Source organism: Protobothrops mucrosquamatus, unplaced genomic scaffold (assembly GCF_001527695.2).
Source record: "Protobothrops mucrosquamatus isolate PMUCROS unplaced genomic scaffold, P.Mucros_1.0 scaffold851, whole genome shotgun sequence".
NCBI classification, from domain to species: Eukaryota; Metazoa; Chordata; class Lepidosauria; order Squamata; family Viperidae; genus Protobothrops; species Protobothrops mucrosquamatus.
Window position 1 is genome coordinate 622,094 of NW_015387106.1, and position 17,576 is coordinate 639,669.

The 17,576-nt window shown below is 41.9% G+C and overlaps 1 protein-coding gene across 1 annotated transcript in view; it reads left to right on the plus strand.

Annotated features, from left to right (window-relative positions):
• COL16A1 (collagen type XVI alpha 1 chain) overlaps positions 1–17,576 on the plus strand; it is a 203,642-nt gene that overhangs the window by 45,967 nt on the left and 140,099 nt on the right. Inside the window, exons 5-8 of the mRNA XM_029284696.1 lie at positions 1,182–1,305; positions 3,756–4,031; positions 11,234–11,314; positions 12,960–13,094. Of these exons, the coding sequence (XP_029140529.1) occupies positions 1,182–1,305; positions 3,756–4,031; positions 11,234–11,314; positions 12,960–13,094 (616 nt within the window). The remainder of the gene's footprint in view (positions 1–1,181; positions 1,306–3,755; positions 4,032–11,233; positions 11,315–12,959; positions 13,095–17,576) is intronic.

Sequence of the window (17,576 nt, forward strand, 5' to 3'; positions counted from 1 at the left end):
GTGTGCATTTTGTCACATGATCTTGGGTTTTATTTCTTCTCATGCTTCCTCTCTGCTGTTTTGAAGGCAGGAAAATTCCCTAACTGGAGAGACAATGTCCCCGTGACTCTGGACACACAGGAACAATATAATGCTTACTTCTCTAGGGCCTATACTACAGAGATATTCATAGTAGCCTCATTTCACCAGAACTATATAAATACCCCGGGTGCACAGGACAATTTCATACCTCCCTGCTGCTTGCAGACACTAATCCTGCTACAACATACAATCAGGCCAGGTGTTATGCAGCAGTGATTAAAATCCACCAGAGGATGACCTGTGCCTCAAACCAGCCTTAATGAGTATTTGACTTGCTTAGTTGAGAGGGTTTTGAATTATGATAGATTTAGTTAGCCATATAGTAACTCTTACAGAGTCTTTTTATATTTAACAGAATAACAGATTTGGAAGGGACCTTGGAGGTCTTCTAGTCCAAATCTCTCCACACACACACACACACACACGCAATAGCAGGACCCCCTATATTATTTCTGACAAATAACTGTCCAATCTCTTCTTAAATACCACCAGTAATGGAGCCCACGTAACTTAGAAGGCAAGCCATGTGACTGGCCCTAAGTCACCTAAGGTGGGACTACAACTCACCATCTCCTGGTGATGGCTGAAAGTCATCCAGCTGACTTTCATGTGTAAGGCAAGACTAGAACTCACCGTCTCCTGGTGATTGGCCGAAAGTGAGTTTTAGATCCACCTTAGGCATAAAAGCCAGGTTGGTTACTTTGGGTCAGTCACTTTCTCTCAGCCCAATCCACTTCACAGGTTTGTTGTCGTGGGGAAAAAATGGAGGAGGAAGGAATATTAAGTGTGTTTGCCACATTGACTTATTTCTAAAAAATAATAAGGGTGGAACATAAATAAATCAAATTTTAAAATTTGCACAAATCCATCTAGAGGACTCTTCTCTCTTGATTCTCTTGTTGAAGCATGTTAGGCTATGAGGAAAGAGATCTTTTCTGAGACTGTAGAAAGACCTCTGGAGATATCAAAGGCTAATCTAACAGTTAGTGATTGGACTTGACCAGCAATTTGGGTGTATCCTCTGAGCGACTCTACAGATGATATGTTCCAAAGAGGAAAGACCTGTCTACTCACATCTCTGTCCTCTTCTTTATTCCCAGACAGCTGTTCCCCCGGGGCTTGCCTGATGAATTCACTTTGATCATCACTCTACTCTTGAAGAAGCAGACTACCAAAGAGAACTGGTACCTCTTCCAGATCACTGACCCTCAGGGATACCCCCAGGTATAGCCAACTAACTTGATCCAGTCTATCCATCGCCTCTCTGATCTATTGTTTTCCTGTTATTTCCCCTTCCTTCCTTCCTTCCTTCCTTCCTTCCTTCCTTCCTTCCTTCCCAGAATTAGCTCGCCCAAGGATTGATCTGCTTCGTACCTTGCCTTTTCAGCTAAGGGTGTCAATGGGATTGTGTTTGCATGTATGAAAATATAGTCAACTCTAAACTCGAGTTAATAAGGTATGGTTGCTGAGTTCATTCCACATGCGGTGGATCCAGAAAGAAAGGTGGTCACTGAGTGTGGTGACCCCATTCACATTACACACTAAAGCATTGGCTGAGTTCCCACAAGATGCTGAACCCCAGCCTGCTTCCTCAAATTGAGACATGGAGCAATGTACTGTCTTGACCTCCACAAGATGGAGAATTCTCCAATTATATGATGCAGAAGGAATATTCTCTGCATGGGGTGGAGAACCTAGCCCAGCTTGCTGTCTTCCAAGTCAGTTAAGCATCAAGTAACCTTCAAATGTGTCGGGTACCAAGTAACCTTTTCAGAATGTTGCAAGGCAGGCCGAACACTAAGATATGCAATAACATGCATTATATTAAGGGAAATGAGTAAATGAAAGCATTATATAAAGGAAAAGAGCCTGTAAGCATGCATATATTAAAGGAAATTCATGTAAATCATATTCATTTTTACAAAGTTTAAAAATGATGCAGAAATGTAGAACAGTCATCTACCCTTACCTGTTATTACCACATATTTATGACTAGATTTATAACATTTAGACAGATTAAACCAACTTAATTTGCAAGAAAAGTGTTCCAAATTTCGTCCGGATAATATTGTCATCGGAACAAAACTCTCCCTGTGTTTCTAAGGATATTTATTATTACTGAAGATCTCATTTTTATTATAATTTAAGATCCATTTCTTTAACAGCAAAATATCACTACAGGTAGTCCTAGAGTTACAAGCACAATGGAGCCTGCCAATTACAGTTATAAGTCACAGCTGTTGTAAAACAAGAAGGTCACGTGACACAATTGTATTACTTTTTTGCAGCGGTCATTAAACAAATGCAGTGGTCGTAAAATGATTGCCGTAGTCATGGGCGTGGGTTTGCGGAAGGTGCCAATACCATTATGCATATACCCACATAGACACACAAATATGACACAGAGAAACATCACAGCCTAATTTGAATGTATACATATACATGGCGAAAAATAAAGAATCCTGCAAATTTACAAGATTGCATGGCATAAGGAATTAGGCTGTTACAGAGTCTAGTAGTTCTGCTATAAATACTTCGAAACCTCCTCCCAGAGGGGAGCAACAGGAACAGACCGTGAAATGGGTGTGTGGGGCCTCTAACAATGCGCCAAGCTCTAAGCACATATAAGTGCTTATAAACAGTATCCTGAATAACAGGAAGCAGGCTTCCTATAATCTTCTCAGCTGTCCTTACCACTCTCTGTATGGACTTTCTATCTGAGGCTCTGCTACCACCAAACCAAAGAAGGATACAGTTTGTTAAAATGCCCTCAGTTGTGCCTCTGTAAAAAGTGGCCAGGACAGAAGGAGAAAGATGTGCTCTCCTCATCGGACACAAGGAATAATAATATATTATTATTATTATTATTATTATTATTATTATTATTATTATTATTATTATTATTATTATTATTATTATTATTATTATGTAATGATAAAGTTGGAAGGGACCTTGGAGGTCATCTAGTCCAACCCCCTGCTCAGGCAGGAAACCCTATACCATTTTGGACAAATGGCTGTCCAGTTTCTTCTTAAAAACTTCCAGTGTTGGTGCATTCACCGCTTCTGGAGGCTTACAAAGGCCTTGAAAAAAGTAACTTATGCCCAGCCTTCCCAGGACTTTTTACAGCATCCTCATTGTCACAGGGTCAGGATTCAGGCTCTTGGCAACCACTATGTCTTTACAATGATTGCAGCAAGGATGGTTCCTGGCACTTACAACCATGATAGCATCCCCACAACAATGCAATCATGTGATAAAAATGCTTGACATATAATTACCATGGGCTTCAGCCTTCTGGGCTCATGGGATGACCATCCACAACCTTCCCAGCTGGCTTCCAGTAAGCAAAATCAATGAGGGAAGAGGGGTTCGTTTAACAACTGTATGATTCACTTAACAGCTGCAGCGATCCATTTAACAATCACGGGGAAAAAATCATAAAATTAGGCAGGGCTCATTTAACAGCCACCTTGCTTAGTGATGGAAATTCTGGTCCCAACTGTGGTCATAAGTTGAGGACTACCTGCAAAGCCTTCTGACTGATCACCTCTCTCTCCACTAAGAAGTCAGCCTTCATTTTCCAGCTTCCCTGCTCCCCCTCCTGCTTCTCTCTCTCTTTTTAAGAACATCCTTCTATTCAGCACCTTCTCTTCTTCCTTCTTCTTTTTCAGCTCTCCCTGGGAATCAACAGCAAAGAGCGAAGTCTGGAGTTCCAGGCCAAGGACCGTCACGGGGAATCGATTGGCGTGGTCTTTGCTGGCAAAGGCATCACCTCCCTTTTTGACTTGAAGTGGCACAAAATGGCAGTCAGCATTCAAACCCAGGTGATCTCCGTCCACGTTGACTGCAGTTACATCTCATCTAAGCCTCTGCAGCTGCGCCAGCGGTTGGTCAGCGAAGGCAACGCATTCGTGGGGCTGGAGGCAGTGCGTGGGACCCCGGTGATGGTAAGTCACGGGGGCAGCAGTGGCCGTGGGCACACGTGAGCATCCTGTGGCTAGGAGGTACATCTCCAAATTGAGCTGAGCCCAGTTTTCCAAGTTGAGCTGACCACGGGGCAAGCTATTTTGCTTACCCTCCGAGAAAAAAAAAAAAGGGCAACTTGCAACCACAGGCCTCAGTGTAGCTTCTCTGGCGCTAATGTTTAAATTAAAGAAATGGAGCCAAAACAATTGGAGAGATTCAAATTGGTTTTCTTTATTTGCTAACAGAAATACCGTAATCATTAGGCTCCTAGCCAGCAAGAACTAAGAGCCTGGATATTTGAGTACTCAAGCCGTATAAAGTGACAGATTAATTGAATAATGAGTTTACAACTACAGATAACAGACACAAAGGATTGAAAGAAGCTGGGGGCGTTTTTGTCTTATCTCTTGGCAGACCAATGTTAGCTTTACAAAGACACAAACTCTACAGTTGTTGATACATTGCTTATATAGGTAGTCCTCAACTCACAGCCATGTGTTTAGCAGCCGTTCAGAGTTACAACGGCACTGAAAAAAAAAGTGACTTTGGATGGGGCCTCGCTCTTACAACTGTCGTAGCCTCTCCACAGTCACATGATCAAAAATCCTGGTACTTGGCAAGCAATTACCATAGTTTCAGCATCTTGGACCCTTTGCAACCTTGTTGACCTTTGCTTAACAAGTGCACGGTTCACTTCATAGCTGCAGGGAGCAATCGTGGCAAAAAAAGATCATAAAAATTGGGCCCGACTCATTTAACAACTTCCTTGCTGGAAATTCTGGTCCCAATTGTGGTTGTAAGTTGAGCACCGCCTGTATCCCCTCTGAAACAGTCTTCAAGAATACCTGGAAGACCCAACACATTGGCCAAGCATTCCCATTTCCTTGGATGATTCCCGCTTCCTTTTGGAAGCGAGGAAAACTCTTCAAAAACGTTTTTGTGTCTTGCTGTATCTCCTTAGAAAGTTTCAGGAGAGATAGCATCTGCCGGCAATCATTTTTCTTCAAGCTCTGGGTTGCTCTGGATCAGGGGTAGGCAACCTCGGCTCTTTTATGACTCATGGACTTCAACTCCCAGAATTCCTGAGTCAGCTATGCTGAAGTCCATGAGTCATAAAAGAGCCGAGGTTGTCTACCCCTGCTCTGGACATTTGTCAAACCTGAGGAAGCAGGTCCATATTAGCTCCAGTTTTTCTTTTCTTTTCTTTTCTTTTTATGATGCATGAATTGTGGTGGCAATTTTTCTTGGTGCAAGATCAATTTCCAAAGGAATGTTAGAGAATGTGAGCCAGTGTGAAGCCCTCACCTACTGCAGTGGTAACAGAGTCAGCTCTCTTTGTGTGAGAGACAGAGCTGGGAGGCATCAGTCCTGCTGATTTCAGTTTGGTGGTGTGTGCTGTGATACACTAACACGCTTTAGCTTCTTGTTCTTCTGTCCTCCTTCCTCAGATGCACTGGGCAAATATTGCAAAGTATAATCAGGACCTCTTAACTTTAAGGAGGTGGGTTCCTACCATAATACCTGATTTCTGGACTTTGTCCTCACCTACAAAGAGAATGGAAGAATATCACAGTGGTAGCCAAAACTGAAATGATTTTTTTCCTCCTCTTAGTTCCAAAGTTTCCTTTTTTGGGGGGAAGAATCTGGATACGATGTGTTCAGTGTGGCTCTTAAACAAACAACACAGCAATAATAGCCAATGAAGACAGAATAACCCATAGAATGACTGTGCACTTTTACAGTGTTCTTAAGTATCAAACCTACATTGAGACCCACCACATGAGATGAATAAGGCATGTGTGAGATATTTATCCACATAATACCTTTGCTCTAAGATTGCAACTTTCAGAATTCCCAGTTAGTATGGACAGGGGCCATGTTGATTGGGAATGCTGGACTTTAATAGTCCCAGAACATCTGAAAGTTGGCCAGCTGAAGGAAGATGCCCAGCATTCCAATATTATTAATCCATCTAGTCCAAAGGTTGGCCAGACTTCAAAAGGAGGTATCCTTTTGTCATAACAAATTAATTTTTACTTTACTATCATGCTAACTACTGTATGTGCCATTGAGCTGGGCTTGATTGCTGGTGATTGTGAACGCCCAACATCTCAACCTGTCTCCAGTGACAACCAACAGATTTGGACATTCTTGTAATCTTCTTGATTCTATCCATCACCTAATCCTACATCTTCATTATTTCCTTCACTCTTGTCAAGATATTTTCTTTTCCTAGTTGGTTGTCTTCTTGCATCACATGCTCAAATATTTAAGTTTCTGCTTGTTGATCATCACTTTCCAGGCACCATCAGCTTTATTGAATCCAGAATTGATTGACTGGTTCTTTTATTTTATGTTACTATTAATAATTGATTTCCTAATTCATAATTTGATGGTATTTAATATCATCACTTAATATACTGTATCTACGTTTCCCTTCTCATTCTTATGGGTGGCCTGTGTCTGCCTCAATCTTGGATCATCTACCAGAGGCATGGTAGTTTGAGGGCTCTCTGCAGAATCTTAGCTGTTCCTAGCACTACACTCTTCCGGAGAAGAGAGCTCTGATGTTCTTTCTGGGATCTATTGGAGCTACTCTCCCAGCTTAGAAGTCACAGTCCCGAGTACTCCTACTAACATTGAGACCTCTTTGGCCTCCACCTTCCACATCTTCTCCAGCTCATCATTCAGGCCCCGGTACGTCTCCAGTTTCTCATATACCTTCTTCCTAATGTTGCTGTCATTTGGCACTGATACATCTATCTCCACCTCTGTCTTCTGATTCTTTTCTACCACCACAATATCTGCTTGATTGCCCAGTATCTACCTGTCCATTTGTTCTAGAAATCCCATGGGACCCTAATCTTGTTAATATCCATAAACTTCTGTGCAATGTCCCATCTGGACTTGGGTGGCTCTAGACCAGTGGTTCTCAACCTGTGGGTCGGGACCCCATTTGGGGTCGATCGACCATTTCACGGGGGTCGCCAAGCAAGACTGTCCGCCATTTTTTTTGTCCATTTTTTTTCCCCTTTTCCGGCGGGTGCCTTACCTCCCTTGGGCTGGGCCAGCTGGTGGTCGGCCTGCTCCGTCTCTGCCGCTTGCCAGCTACATCTCGGCCAGTGCAGGGGGCGGAACCACGCATGTGCGGCGCTCCCAGGCAGGGAAAGTCCTCGACTTATGACCGGTTGGGTAGTCCTCGACTTACGACCGGTTTAGTCCTTGACTTACGACCGGTTGGGGTCGCGGCATTAAAAAGGTTGAGAACCACTGCTCTAGACCATATTACTGCATATGTACAGTATGTGCAGAAACCATGGACAAGTCCAAAACACAGCTGAATGGAAGCAGGATCTTAAGTGCTTTGAATGGTAATAGTTAGACATCTATGAGAGCTAAATTTCATCAGGAATTGCCATCACATTTTGCTGAACATTGTAGAGAAATCTGGAGGTTTTTGTGCAGTGTTAGCGTCCCAAAGTACACACTAGCAATGTTGTTCTGTAAATCTGTTAAGGTTGTCATAGAATCTTGCTTCAGCAGAAATTTAGGTGAATCTATTTTGTTTCCTGAAGGAAAACAAAATACCAGAGGAATTTCAAGAAAAACTAAAACTGCTAAAATAATACTGATGAAATTCCTTCCAGGGGAATTCAAGCATTGCTAAAACGCACAAGAGGGTAAAAATGGGTAAAATAATTGCGGGGAGTGGATCCAAAGCTGCAGAAAAAATTGAAAGAGTAAGGCAAGGGAATCTGCATAATTATAAAGACAAAAAAAACAAAAACAAAAACAAATCCAATCGCACTAACGGTGTGGTTCCAGGAAGCAATTGTGAAAGCATTTGAGCTGATCATCCAATGCATAATTAACGAGAAACTAAGCTATTTTGGTGAGAGTGCATTCTGAGATAAATCAAGCAGACAAATTCAAAAAGCTTGTTCTGGGCCAGGCCTCTGACTTGGCACTATTGTACCACATTTTCTTTCTGTAAGACCTTCCCAGCCCTGGATTAATGCAGCATACTAAACTCAACCCAAGTTAACAAAACACGGTTGGTCTGGATATGCACAATGCATTAAAAGGGTGGCCCCAAGGCCCCCTTTACTTCCACCTGCACTTTGCTGAGTATGTGCTCATTTGTCGGTGGGTATTTATAAAACTACATACATTATTTTATGTATCTGTAGTTTTATTCACACAACCAGGAAGTTACAAAACTAGACGTTTAATTTCCACATCATTCTAAGCGCTGCAGTTTTAATTGTGGGGTTTTCTCTCTCTTTTTATTTTCTTTTTTTAGTGGGTGGCTGTGAAAAGAAAGCACCCTTTGCTAGTTGTCAGCCTGGAAAAGGGGTGTGTTGTGCTTAAGTGTGGAAATAGCCTGAAAGTATTTACATGTGAGAATGTATGGATAAAGGCGAATGTCTGATTGGGTGTCTGCGTGTGTGCCTAGCTCTTTGTATTGTTCATTTACTTTGAATGGGCTTGTCCACTTTGGCCACACCCATTTTGGGAGAGCCTCTAGGAACCAAGGGCAGCTCCTCAGGGCACCAACCTTCAAGTTAACCCCAAGAACTTGTGGGAGAAGAGCAGGCAGAGCTGTGGAGTGGAATGGAGTGCGTCATCAGTTTAGAGTTCTTGCCACAAGAGACCAACTCCAGCCTCGCCTTGACTTCCATTGACCCTTATCCAGTACCAATTCAGTGCTGACTGTTATTTGATCAGATCCTTATGTACAAGTCTGAATAAATCTTCCATGCTGCAATTTTACAAATGATCCTGATTCTTTGCACCTAACAGAATGACAGGGAACAACTCAGCCAGAGTGCAGTTGTTTATTTGCTTACGTATGGCAGACTGAATCTTGCTAGACTGAACTTTTATTACTATTACTAATGGCTATTCCCTGGGAGATTCTAGAGCAGGGGTCCTCAACCTTGGCAACTTTAAGACTTGTGGACTTCAACTCCCAGAATTCCTCAGCCAGCAAAGCTGGCTGAGGAATTCTGGGAGTTGAAGTCCACAAGTCTTAAAGTTGCCAAGGTTGAGGACCCCTGTCTAGAGAGTAGGTGTCTTTAATCTCTTCCTCTGTTTCTTATCCAATTCTGGGCTGTGCTACCTCTTGTCTCCTTCCCCTGTCTGGAATGTACTGCATCCTTCCTAGAAAACTATCCCCTCCTGCTCTCCCTCTACGGCCACCATCTCTCACATCAACATTAGGTACCTGTCATTTATCATAGGTAAACATGAACTTGCCAGCACTATTTTAGCTTAACTTAGAATTTGTTACCAAAACCAAGATAGTTTCGTCTAATAGTTAAAGCACCAGGCTACAAAGTAGGCGAGTGTGAGTTCTATATAAAAATTTGCATCAGACTAATTAGCAGAAGATAAAAGTGTACTTACAACAGTATTAACAGCATAGCCTCAACATTAATTATAAGAATAATTAATTAATCTAATAATTAATTAAAACTCCTGCCTTGGGCTGGAAGTTGGACTAAAAGACTTTCAGGGCCCCTTCGAGCCCTACAATTCTATGATTGTATGTAATTTTTAAAAAATGGGTAATTATGTGATAAATTGGTAATGCCAAAACATTTGAGGATAGTACTCAGAAGTCAGTTTCCTTGTCTCTCCATCCAAAAAACCCTAACTTCATTTAAACATTGGCGAACGATATATTTCAAAAATCCACTCTTACAAAGACGATTTCTCCTTCCAGAATTGTATGATCATACCTTGAGCCATGCCTCCAAAACCCAACAATTCTTGATATCTTAATAGATTCCAAATATCCAACAACAAACCCATATGCAACCTTTTTTCCCATCCTGTGGCTTCTGTTAGGAGAGCTGATCCAAATCTGGGGCTGGCTCACCCATAGGTTCTACAATTAACTTTTATGGTGGTCAACTTGGCAAGAGGTCACAAATCCTGGCTAGTATACTCTTACGTATGATGGACAGTTTCATGGTAATCTACCTGATGTCACTGCTACCTGTTGAGGGTGCAAATGCAGGATCGTCTACAGAATTTACCAGGCATCCCGTAGAAGAAGCCTACTGCAAGTGGTGGCTGAAGAACTGTAGTACAAACGCTGCGTAGGGAAGCAGTGGAACTACAGGCCTGTGGAAAAGCGTGTGTCAAAGGTGAGGGAGGTAGGGACAAGAGATCCAGTGTAATGGTTAAGTTCTGAGATCTATTATGAAAGTGGTTTAAACAACCAGATGCACCCTCCCACGTTAACAATGAAAAGGTCTACCACTTGCCTGGTTCCGAGAAAAAACAGAAAGAAAATGAAGAACTCTCTACTCTGGAGATGTGTTGGTTGTAGATGGGAAATAGCTCAGTTGCTGGAATTCCTTCAGTCCCAACCCTTTCATCCCAGTAAATCTTGCTAAAGAGATTCAATAGGATCACGTTGGGGAAAGACTTAGTTTCGATTTTGGGCAGATCCGGGAGAGCCCAAGAGCCTGTCTGAAAGCAGCATGGAGTCCTGGCTTGTGGTGATGGATGGAAGAGAAGAAAGTGATGGTGCATATGATGCTCTCATTTGGCAATCTGGTCCAGAAATCCTCTTGCCAGAACTTGTGCAGCTTATAGTATGAGTAAAGTCATGGTGGGGAGGCTCATGACTCATGGGCTGCTGATCTGTATGAGACCACGCCTGATATCTAGGTGGCTTCCAAAGAGATGTGACTCAAGCACTGAAAGGATGGAACTAGAGATAAGAAACAACCGGAGAAATTGGCCTGTGTTTTTTTTTCTTTCACTTTGGATCAAGGCCACACTCCCTCCCCAGAAAATCAAAAAAAGGAAACCAGGGGGGGGAAATGAACATACTTTCAATCACTATCGGTGCTCCTCTGATTCAAAGTAGATGTCCTGCAAGCCTCCTTGAGCCAATATTTCAAGACATCTGAGATTAGCTGCTAGTCCTGAGATGGAAGCCATTGGCCTGATGCCGTGTCTGCAGCCCACAAAACCTAGGATTCAGGGTTAAGACTTTGCTCCCAGCAACTCTACCCCAAAACGGTGTGAGGTGCTGAGAAACGTTTCTCACATACTCAGTGTTGAAAGTTTGGTTTTAGGATTCTTCTCCAGGAGATGAAGGATGCAAGCTTTCTTTCCGGGATTTTAATGTTGACCTAAAAGCACGCTTGTTTATATTTCCTAGTTTGACATTCAGCAGCTGCACATTTACTGTGACCCAGCCATGGCAATGCACGAGGGATGTTGCGAGATCTCCGACAGTGGGGTGAGTAATTGTTCAGGCTTTGCAAAAAATAAATAAAATAAAAAATAAAAACGACACTTTTAATTATGGATGACTGGGAGGGTTGTGGAATGTTCCTGCGTCTTTCCATGTTACCCTAGAATCACCAGATGCTTATCTGCAAACATAAATGGACAATCTTCCGGGAGTGTTATGTCTGGGTGTGCAAACACATCCACACCCACACCCAAAAGTGTCTGAATGATTTGTCTCTAGGTTACACATCTATTACTTGCAGCTTAGCAGCATGCTTTTATTCAGCTATATAAGCCTGGGATTAGTATTCCTGTAACTACTAGGTGCTCGGGAATAAGAGTAGAAGAGATCTGTCTTGATCTCTGGGCTTCCTAGTGTAGATGCTCCTAGTAGATTAACATGGGAAATGGAAAGTTGACCAGATCATCTTCATCCAGCAAGGCTGTTCTCCAACTCTCATGTTCTCAACTTAATGTAGAGGTAGTCCTCGAGTTAGGACCACAACGGAACCCAACATTTCTGTTGCTAAGTGAGACAGTTGTTAAGTGAGGTTTGCCCCATTTTATGATCTTTCTTGCCACAGCTGTTAAGTGAATCACTGCAGTTGTTAAGCTAGTAGCACAGTTGTTTAGTGAATCTGGCTTCCACATTGACTTTGCTGGTCAGAAGCTCACAAAAGGGGATCACATGACCCTGGAACATTGCAACTCTCAAAAATACATGCTAGTTGCTGAGGGTCTGGATTCTGATCACATGACCACGGGGATGCTGCAATGGTTGCAAGTGTGAACAGCAATCTAAGTCACTTTTTTCACTGCCATTGTAATTTCCAATGGTCACTAAATGAACTGTTGTAAGTCAAAGACCACCAGTACAAGCAAGAATTTCAGTTCAATGGAAATCTGAATTCATGGGCACATCATTGCATTCCCTGTGGTCTTTAATGAGAATAGAATAGAATAGAATAGAATAGAATAGAATAGAATAGAATAGAATAGAATAGAATAGAATAGAATAGAATAGAATAGAATAGAAGATAGAAATAAAATAGAATAGAATAGAATCTGGAAGGGACCTTGGAGGTCTTCTAGTCCAGCTCAAGCAGGAGAACCTATACCATCTCAGACAAGTGACTGTCCAGTCTCTTCTTAAAATCCTCCAGTGATGGAGTGCCCATGATTTCTGGAGGCAAGCTGTTCCACTGGCTAATTGTCCTCACTTCTTAGGAAGACTGATTTGTATTTTGAACCACTGCCATTTTCAAAGTGGATCTTTGGGTATTTGCAAAATTGCTATTGGTCTCAGAGATGAATCAGACGTAAGCACTAGTGAGTTTTGTCAATAAGTAGAAAATCATGACATTCATGGCAATTCTACTCATCTTTATCCTTAAATGTTGTCAACGGTTTCTAACCCATGACAGTAGCTGGGTTCATATATCATATGGATGCACCATAACAGGGTTTGTTTTCTCTTTGGTGGCTGGGAGTTATTAATAAACCAGACAGCTCTGCCTTCTTAAAAGTGTTGTGAATTAAAAATCCTGAATCCCAAAAATGTAGCCTCTCATTTCCAAACCCACTAGGAACATACCAACTTGTAAATGCTTTCCATCTCTGTATTATTTTGATCCTTGATTCCATTTCAACAGTGTTTTCCGGAAGCCTCCAAAACACGTCGGGATGTGGAAGTTATGGAGAACAATGAATTGATTGAGATCAACCCCCAAACGGAAGGCAAGGTTTACACGCGCTGTTTCTGCTTGGAAGAACCTCAAAGCAAACAGGTTTGCTTTTTCAGCATATTCCCCCTATGAAGTGTTTTGGTTTTTGCCTCAGGCCCACTTGCATTGGTGAACTTTTATTAATCAAAAGGGACCTTGGAGGTCTTCTAGTTGAACCCTCTGCTCAAGCAGGAGACCCTATACCATTTCAGACAAGTGACTGTCCAGTCCCTTCTTCAAAACCTCCAGTGATGAAGCACCCACAACTTCTGAAGGCAAGCTGTTCCACTGGTTAATTGTCCTCACTGTCAGGAAATTCCTCCTTAGTTCCAAGTTGCTTCTCTCCTTGATTAGTTTCCATCCATTGTTTCTTGTCTTGCCTTCTGATGCTTTGGAGAATAGGTTGACCACTTCCTCTTTGTGCCAACCTCTCAAGTACCGGAATACTGCTATCATGTTCCCCCTAGTCCTTCTTTTCTGTAGCCAAACCCAACTCCTGCAATCGTTCTTCATATGTTTTCATCTCCAGGCATTTAATTATCCTAGTTGCTCTTCTTTGCACTTTTCCCAAAGTCTCAACCTCTTTTTTGTAATGTGGTGACCAAAACTGGATGTAGACTGTTCACTAACCAGATAGCTTCTGAGCCTGGCCCAAAGTCCACAAACTGGCTCCTGTAATGGTCCGTGGGAATGACCTTGGGAGACAGGAAGGGAGAGAGACAGACTGGAGAATGGTCTACAAAATACATCTCAGCCCTATTAAGATATGTGTAAACTGAAGATTATTGCCGAATGCTAGAAAGTTATTTTCTGTTTGATAGATAGAATAAGAATTGTGTTGGTTTGAATATGAGACAGTATATATTAAGGGGGAAAGAGAGGGAATTAGTTGTCGTAATACTTTGAGATTTGTATTGAGGATATTTAAATGGAATGGAATTATTGTACTCAGCTGCCACGTTGCTTTTCAAATATGCAAATGTAATATTAGAAAATTAATAAAACATTTTAAAAAAATACATCTCAGCCCACAGAAAAGAGGAGGTATTTCAGAAGGGGCCCTCCCGGGTTTTATGGAGAGTAAAAGGAAAGGAGTGGAGAAAGACTTTCAGACTTGCAAGATCTGTTAATGAAACTTTATAGTACATGTATAGTACATAGTAAAGATGGAGCTGGCACTCCTAGTTGGATTTCCTATCTGGACTACCTTACAGGGTGAACAGCTCTGCTTGCTGTCTGGGGGAATTCTGGGAGTTGAAATCCGCATGTCTACAAGTTGCCAAGGTTGAGGAACACTGCCCTAACAGCTGCTATATAAAAACCATGTTGACAATCATGATTTGTTGTCGTGGAAATCCGGAGCCTTTGCTTTTGGGCATGGCAGAGTGAATTTTGGGATGTCTGTGCACAGAGAGCCAAGATGTCGCTCTGATTTATTTTGACAGTCATGAGGTTAAATCAGACCGAATTATATTGTATGGGAAACATTTGGTTATTTTGGCCTGCCCAGCCTTGCTTTTCCATTCTTTAAATATTCAGCTTCTGCAGTGTGATGGAAGCAGCCCTGGCACCCCTCTATGAAACTAAAACATCCCCTTTTTTTTTTCTCAGCCTCACCTTCTCTGTGGTTTTTATAATTAAACATGAAATATGTTCCATTTCTCTTTGAAACGGCTTTCCATACATTTGTTTTTAAAAAAACCTGGGGGCATCATTACAGTTCCACTATTTAAAAAAGGAAAAGTGACAGGGCAATTTTGTGGCTGTTGGAGTGTTGATGCGAGATAAACAAAGGCAGGATTGTGGGGTCCATGGTTGTTTTCTTGCAGACATTTCATTACCATACTAGGTAGCAACTTCATGAGCCCTGGTGGCGCAGTGGTTAGAATGCACTATTGCAGGCTAACTCTGCTCACAGTCTGGGGTTCGATCCATCCTTCCATCCTTCCAAGGTCAGTTCAATAAGGACCCCGATTGCTGGGGGCATTAATGCTGACATTGTAAATCACTCAGAGAGTGCTGGAAAGAGCTATAGAGTGGTATATAAGTGCTATTCCTATTGCTGTCATTGGTGATTGGTAGTTCCTTGATTATGGTGGTTTAGTGTTAGCTTGTTTATCTGAGTTGGTAGTTCCTTGACTAGAGTAACGGAATATCTCTAAATAAACAACCAAGCTCAGGGAACATCAAGGATCTCACAGTTCAACCCTGAGCTACAGCCAGGATTTCTTGGGTTCAAGGAAGTTTGCAGATTATGGAAATAAAAGTCAAGATGGTGGCTGTGAGGCCATTGCGCATAAAAGAACAACAGGCAAAGTTTTAACTTTATTCTTGTAGCTACATTTTCATCCACCCAAGGACCCAGGTGGGGCAGATGGCATTGTTTGATGGTGCTAAAGGTATTGTCACTGAATGTAAGCTGCACCAAGTAAAACTGCCTTTTGCACTTGGCTGTTATTGTTGTTGTTGTTTATTCAATTTATATATTGTCAAACTCACCGATACCGTGAATCTGAGAAGCTCACAAATGGTAAAAAGGTGAATATAAAACAATTTAAAATTATATTGAAATTGAATTAAAAGGTTCCGTATAAATTTCAGGTTACTATGATTTCCCAGAGAGGTGAAAGTTGGGCTTCAGCTGAAAGAAATTCAAGAGCTAAGAGATTTAGTTAAACCAGATGCCCTGTGCCCAGTTACTAAAGACTGGGGTTAACTTTCATTCAAACCAATTGTACAATGTCCCTTGGACAGAATCACCCCTATCACTAATTCATATCACTTTGGGGACAGGAAAAAAAGCCCTTCTGTCCCCCCAAAATCCAGAAGACTTGTGGAACCTTAATTACAAAATTATTTTATGATAGCATCAATTTGTCTAATTGACATTTCGCAGATGAAGAGGATCCACAAAAGCCCATTTGATAGTATAAATAGTTTTTAAAGCAGTGTTTCTCAAGTTCTGCAACATTAAGATGTCTGGACTTCATACTGACTGGGGAATTCTGGGAGTTGAAGTCCAGATATCTCAACCTCAAGCTGAGGTTGACAAACATTGCTTGAAAGTGACACAAAAACCTTGGTTGGTTTTGCATTAAGAGACTCACATGGCCACCTCTTAGGAAAACAAGGAGAGTTATACTCTGGAAGTGTCATGGCAAACACCCTAATGGAAAAACAATAAACACTTGCAGCGGGAGGCCATTGCTTCATCAAAATAACTTGTTTTGATTCAAAAAATCTGAAACTGGTATATATTTGGCATAAGTTTAATCCACCGCTGGGTACATTTTGACTTAATGGCTCTTTTGATAGAAATCTCATTTGCAGCTCTCCCAACAGTTGGGTAAATAGGCTAATAGGGAGAAAGAGCAAGCTGGAATTAAATCACACTCAGCTGTATTATTTTGTGGGGAGCACATTTGCGACCAATTTGGAGATATTTTATATTTTGCTGTCAAATCTGAGTGACAAAAAAAATGTGCCTTTTTTTTTTTAAAAAAGGGATGGAATGCAAGGAATTGGACGCAGGGTAGAGCAAGGAATGTCTGAGAACCTAATTCCACTAATATGACAGATGAAGGAAAGCTACCCAGTTGAAAGAACAGATGAAAAACAGCAACGTAATATATGAATCTATTGCATTCGCCGCATTTAATATCTCAGCATGCCACGCAGTTGCTGGAGGCAATGGGGTCATTTGGTGGCAACTTCACTTTCTGACCAGCCTTGTTGTTGGGAAGTCTATTTCCCATTAATGGGATTAGAAACTACGCAAGGCCCCTTTGGAGAGAAGACCTTGGGGTGGGGGGGGAGAACAATGGAGGTTGCCATGTAACGTTCCACTCTGTACAGATAGTCCTTGATTTATGACCACAAACTTTCTGTTACTTCCAGTAAGTGAGACATTGGTTACATGAATTTTCTCCCATTTTACGACCTTCTTGCTACTGTTAAAGTAAATCGCTGTAGTTGCTCAGTTAGTAGCAATAGCACTCAAGATCATGTGAAGTGTTAATACCACTTTACAATGCCTTAGTAAGGCCACACTTGGAATACTGCATCCAGTTTTGGTCACCACGATGTAAAAAAGATACTGAGACTCTAGAAAGAGTACAGAGAAGAGCAACAAAGATAATTAGGGGACTGGAGGCTAAAGCATATAAGGAATGGTTGCTGGGATTGGGTATGTCTAGTTTAACAAAGAGAAGGACGAGGGGGGACATGATAGCAGTCTTCCAGTATCTCAGGGGCTGCCCCAAAGAAGAGGGAGTCAAGCTATTCTCCAAAGCACCTGAAGGCAGGACAAGAAGCAACGGATGGAAACTGACCAAAGAGAGAAGCAACCTAGAACTAAGGAGAAATTTCCTGACAGTTAGAATAATTAACCAGTGGAACAACCTGCCTCCAGAAGCGGTGAATGCTCCAACACTGGAAGTTTTTAAGAAGAGACTGGACAGCCATTTGTCCGAAATGGTGTAGGGTTTCCTGCCTGAGCAGAGGGTTGGACTAGATGACCTCCAAGGTCCCTTCCAAGTTTATTAT